This window comes from Anastrepha ludens, chromosome 3 (assembly GCF_028408465.1).
Source record: "Anastrepha ludens isolate Willacy chromosome 3, idAnaLude1.1, whole genome shotgun sequence".
Lineage (NCBI taxonomy): Eukaryota > Metazoa > Arthropoda > Insecta > Diptera > Tephritidae > Anastrepha > Anastrepha ludens.
Genome location: NC_071499.1, coordinates 40,123,399 through 40,129,398, shown reverse-complemented (window position 1 = coordinate 40,129,398; position 6,000 = coordinate 40,123,399). Strand labels below are relative to the sequence as shown.

At 45.7% G+C, this 6,000-nt stretch overlaps 1 protein-coding gene across 1 annotated transcript in view; it reads left to right on the top strand.

The window, feature by feature from the left end:
- The first annotated feature begins 442 nt into the window (after window positions 1-442).
- Window positions 443-6,000, top strand: part of LOC128857456 (netrin-B-like) — a 71,759-nt gene continuing 66,201 nt past the window's right edge. Inside the window, exon 1 of the mRNA XM_054093212.1 lies at window positions 443-3,901. Within this exon, the coding sequence (XP_053949187.1) occupies window positions 2,236-3,901 (1,666 nt within the window). The 5' untranslated portion in view covers window positions 443-2,235. The remainder of the gene's footprint in view (window positions 3,902-6,000) is intronic.

The window sequence follows — 6,000 nt, the reverse complement described above, 5'->3', positions numbered from 1 at the left end:
TGCGCACCATCTCTGTTGAAAATTTTAGACGACTACCTCAGTTCTTGTTTACCGAAAGAAACGTTCCACATGAATGAAAACCAGCCGGTTAGTGAGTGCTTGATGTTGCCGATGCTGATGCTGATGTTGCTGAGAACCCACAACTGAGTGTGAGCATATGACCCGCAACATCAGAAGCACTCTCTAAGCCAACAGTAGGCACACAAAAATAAATTAGCCGAATTTATATATTTAGTCAGCCAACTGAGAGTAGCAACCACCACAATCAGCAATACAAAACACAATTTTCCTACCTTCTTCAATGTAAATGCGCTCGTTGTTTGATGGCTTGTTTTTTAGGTGAGCGTGTGAGCGCAAAGTGCACGAATAGCGAAAACTGTAGGAAAGCAAACAAAACAGACGCGTGCCTCAGTACAAAATCAACTCTCGTCACGTACAGAACTAAAGGGAAGTTTTACGGTCCGTCGTTTGAGAGTGTGAATTGCGAATGTGATTTTACGCTGCCGGTAAAACGAAGTGCTGTGAGTTAGGAAGCAAAAACGAATCGAGACGAACGCTTGACGCGAATAGTATAACGACGCGTTGAAGCGAATACCGGAATCGGAAGTGAAGTGTAGTGAATAAAGTGAATTGAAGAGGATACAGAATAACCAGAGCAATAGCCACCCACCGCTGTGTAAATGGGCGTGCGGTGTAAGTGTATGGCGAATGCTTTTTTTCTTGTGCACAAGGAAGTGTGGTGAATTTTGAAATTATATTGAAAACACAACAAAGGCAACTTCGCGTGATAGTGTGATAGTGTCGGGTGCCGATTGCCAGTATACCGAGAAATAGTTGGTTTGCCTAGCTGCTGCTGCAAGCAAACTGGTCCATGCGTGCACATAATTAGCAAACGTTTGCACGCTCATGTTGTCAGAAGAACGTCAGCAGCTGACCGTGTTGGACCACTAGCACGGCAGTTCCTCCGACCCCAGTGTGGGTAGTAATCAAGTCGAAGCCAGTAGGGTGCAGTGTGAAAATTATTGGCAAATGAGTGTTTTGTAGCGTGGCTGCTAAGTACATACATACATACGTATGTGTGCTCATACGTAGGCTGACTGACTTGCCAGTTTTTTTTTTTTAGATACTGTCTATACACAAAAAACACACACCTCGCGCGCATATACATTTTACGGACAGCTGTTGCGCGCTCGTGTTGCTTATTTGGTATTCAGAGTCATCAACGTCTGTTTGCCGTCTGGTCGTGCGACCAGCCTAGAAGCGCTAGACAGTGTGACGCCACTGCCAGAACCAGGCGGAGTATGTGGCCGCGTTGTTTTGAATGAAGTGGTTGCGCGTTGAGTGAGTGTCAGTAACGGACAATTTGCATAAACGCATTAAGTGCGCAAAGGAAGCGTGCGATTGTGTGCAACGAAAATTTAATTCCTGCAACGCGTGTAGGTCGTAGCCGATAAGAAACAAGTGTCAAGTCAATCACAAATTTGATATTTCATTGCAAAAATAAACTCAAATAGCGGACAGTGCAGAAAAGTGTCGCGTTCTCTACTCGAAAACCGGCGGCCAGCGTTTATGTTTGTTCGTGTAGACGCGTCTATGCCGATAGTGCAACGTGTGTGCACGCGTAGAGCGCGCTAATTTATGCTGAAAATTGGCTCGCTGTAAGCGCGGAGGTGTGAATTAAAATCCGGCCTCGTAAGCAGACGGCGCATATCTTTCAATTGTACGTCGCGCGCGTAAGGTGCATCTCCGCGTCCGCTCAGTCCAACGGTTCGGACGTTGCACATGCCAACGTTGCTTGTGCTGTTGTCTAACTGGGATTTGTTTCCTTTGGTCTGGTAGTGGCAGGCTGCGCGTTCTATACCCCATTGGGCAATTAGCGTGCATTCGTGTTGTCGTTTAATTAAAATTAAAAATTCCACTGGAATATAAATTAGCCGGAGGGTCGCTCGTACGAGGCCGTGGTTGCATACAGCACGTGCTGCGGCCGTTGTCGTTGTCGTTGTCACAGCTGCAAAGTGCTTACTTCGCTTGTCTACCTGCCCAGAGAAAAGTGTTGCGTGTTGGCCATACGCTGCTAACTATAAAGAACAACAACAAATATATATATTGCTAATAGGAAGTGTTGCAAGTGTTAATCGGCGCGTGTGACTTGAATACGTGAAAATTCGTCTCGTTGAATTGCATGCAACGCACCTAAACAGAAGTCGGTGAAAAGAATTCAGTGAACATTGCGTAATGCGTTCCAGTGTAAACATGTTGACGGCAAGAGGAGCGCGCACCACCAACAAAGTTCCCTACAGATGCCTCAGCGCACTCAACGCGCTGTCCACCATTGTCTGCATCTGCATTTGTATGCTTAGCTATGCGTTACACCCAGCTGCGGCCGCTTCCTCCTCCAGCTCTGCGCACTCCAACAGCGATCCCTGCTACTTCGAGGGGAAACCACGCAAGTGTCTGCCCAGCTTTGTGAATGCGGCCTATGGTAATCCCGTGCAGGCATCCAGCATTTGTGGCGCGACCAAGCCCGAGCGTTTCTGCGAAATCAATCGCGATGGTTCGCTTAGGGAGTGTGGCATGTGTGACAATAGTAAGTCCGAAACGCGTTTTCCTGCTAGCGCGCTAACTGATTTGAATAATCCGAACAATGTTACGTGTTGGCGTTCGGCGAGCGTACCAGTGCCGATCGATTTGGATACTGCGCCCCCAGACAATGTTACGCTCACACTATCGCTGGGCAAGAAATATGAATTGACTTATGTTAGTTTGTCGTTCTGTCCAAAGTCGCCACGTCCAGACTCATTGGCTATTTACAAGAGCTCCGATTTTGGTCAGACTTGGCAGCCCTTTCAATTTTACAGTTCGCAATGTATGAAGTTCTATGGCCGACCGGATCGTGCCAAAATCAGCAAGTTTAATGAGCAGGAAGCGCGTTGCATAGATTCGCATCGCGATGGCACCACTAACCGGTTTGCTTTCAACACACTTGAAGGCCGTCCCTCAGCCAATGACTTAGACGCATCGCTTGTGTTGCAGGATTGGGTTACCGCCACAGATATACGTGTTGTCTTCCACCGGCTCGAACTGCCACGTGAGTTGGTTGTGGCACAAGTAAAGGATGCCGCTAAACCAGATGCGAATAGTTTTAGCGATGAGATGGGCAGCAGTCAGGAAGACGAAGAGGACGACGAGGAGGAGGAGGAGGAAGACGGCGAGTATGACTACAATCTACAAGGCAACGATGGTACTTACGAAGATGAAGAATATGCGGCTGAGCCCAAGAAACATTTGGAGTTGGATGACGATGATTTAGATCTTGACTATCCCAACGATGGCCACAGCGGCATCAGTATCGTGCCAGAGGTCAAACGCTACAATAGCAAAACCAAATTATCCGCATACGAGAAGCATTACCAAGCTAAATCTGTGCTAGCTGCGGCCGCAGCAGCTGCGGTCGCGAGCACCACAAAAGCAGCCACCACAACAGCGGACAAACACGCGGTTGGCAATGATGGCAAAGCAACGCCCAAACCCAGTGCTAAGGAGCTATTGGCCGTATCGCAACATTATGCTGTCTCCGATTTTGCGGTCGGTGGACGCTGCAAGTGCAATGGACATGCCTCGGAATGTGTGGCAACAGTGGGACCCAATGATGCCCTTCCACATATGTACAATGCAGCAGATGACTTCGATGGCGCTGGTTCTGCAGTGCTCGTACACACCAACAACAACAACAATCATAATAATAACAACAACAAAAACAATGGCAATGTGAATGTCAAGTTGACAATGACGTGCGCCTGCAAGCACAACACAGCCGGACCGGAATGTGAACGTTGTAAGCCGTTCTACTTCGATCGTCCATGGGGACGTGCAACGGACACCGACGCCAATGAATGCAAAAGTAAGTGGAATCTCTCTATGCACATGCATGCCCATGAATACATTCTTCGATGGCACGGCCAATGGATGCCGATAGTTAGATGAATGGCCTCGCAAGTGTGCCAGGATTTGAGTTTGCGAAGAGTTTTTGTTTTATATACGGGTATGTGTGTGTGTGTGGGTGTGTGTGAACATAATAGAGTTTAGTGCGGTTCAAGTGCTTGCTTGAGTTTGTAGTTGTAGTTGAATTAGGGTGTCTGCTAGGCATGAATGGCAAAAACGGTTTGGTTTGGTCTCGCCAGATTGCTAACTGCGGCGGCAGATTGGCTATGAATTGTTAGAGAGGCAAGTGGGCAAATCGCCGAACAGCAAGGTTGACAAGAGGCAAAACGACTGAGCAAAAATATGGATTCACTATAGAATGGTTGCTTTAAGTTGGTATACGTAAGGATGAGGCGGCAGATACCAGCCAATGTTTGGGCAAAAGGAAAATGTGAATTTTCGAATATTTATGATGTGCAAATGTTCGACGCAGCATTGGCCGCTGCCCCCCATACGGTCGTTTGACGCTGATGGAGCTTTAGTTAGTTTTGTGGGTCTCCGTTAATGGCCTGCCGATGGACGAAAAAGTGGTTAGCAGACTTCAAAATTCACACACACACACACATACGCATGAGTGAGCAAAGCTACACAGGCTGAGAAGAATTTGCTTATAAGCAAATTAATATGGGTGTGTAGGTAGCAGTAGTTCATTGCTTGGGTCTTGTCACACGAAAAGCAGTGGGCGACATGCCGATGACACTGGCCATACATGCAACAACTATGTGCCACCACTGACTGCTTGTTGCTCGTGTGCATTCTCTGTTTACAACTGTGCGGAGATCATGTGAAAATATGCAAAATGCATTTAGTATTTTATGCCTTTAGCCTTGTTGCTTGCTCCTGCTGGCCAATGTCGATGCGCTTGTACTGGCCATTGCCAACTGGGACATCGGCAGGTCAGCTTGCGTTATCAGTTTACGTACACTTGTACGAATGAAATTTTAAAAGCACTTTTATGCGCTTATGTTGGGATTAACATTGGAAATGTAAACCAACTTGTTGACTCAGGAGATTAGAGTGAATTTCGAGAGATTAAATGTTGATTTTGGTTAGTTAGCAAATATTTATGGCTACATAATAATTTTGTGGAATGGCGTAGAGGCAGAGGCAAGCGAGCTTTTGTTTTCAAAGATGTTATAAAATGGGATGGAGGCGAGGATTTCAAATAAATATCAGACATTTTATGAAGAAACAGGAATGTGGTTTAATTTTTAAATAAATTTGCTGAAATATTTGGAAAGAGTTTGCATTATTAAATGTTTGCAGCTGAAATGATGCGGTATTAAGCTGGGTGGCCACTATAATTGGGTGGCCAATTGAAACGAGATATCTTAGAATTTAAAGTGATTGTTTTCAGACAAAACTCTAGCTAATGGAGGATTGAGTGGTAAAAAAAAACTGTCTGAAGAAAAACTTAGCGAATCGAATCGGTATTTAATTTATGGCAAATTGTTTAATGCGCGTCCAGCACAAAGCACGGTTGAATACACACTGAATGGGTATAGTACAATACAATAGTATGAGTTGATACTCGAAAAACGGTGTAGAGTAGCCACAATCGATCGAGTCCAAAGAATAGCCTGCCTCCTGATAACAGGATGTTTAAGTACAACACCTGCTAAGGCTCTAAATACGTTGCTTCACTTGTTCCCTATCGATCGGGCTGGCAAAGCGATTGCAGCGAAAGCAGCGAAACGCATGAATGCTATATCGAAATGGAAAAAGTATCTTGGCCATTCGGCCATACTGAACAGCAACACTGTTATCTCTTCCGACATAGACTATCATGTAAGTCTTCCATAACCACCATTGCTATTCTCCTGTTCACTCCCAACTAGGGAAGAATGGAAGGCAAATCTTACCGAAATCGATGGCACTCTGATTATATATATATAGATGGTTCAAAACAAGGCGGTAATTGGAAAAGATTCCAAATCCCCTCACATCAATCTATCACTTAGATTACCCGACTACTGTAGTGTATTCCAAGCGGAATATGCGCTATCTGGTATGCTGCGA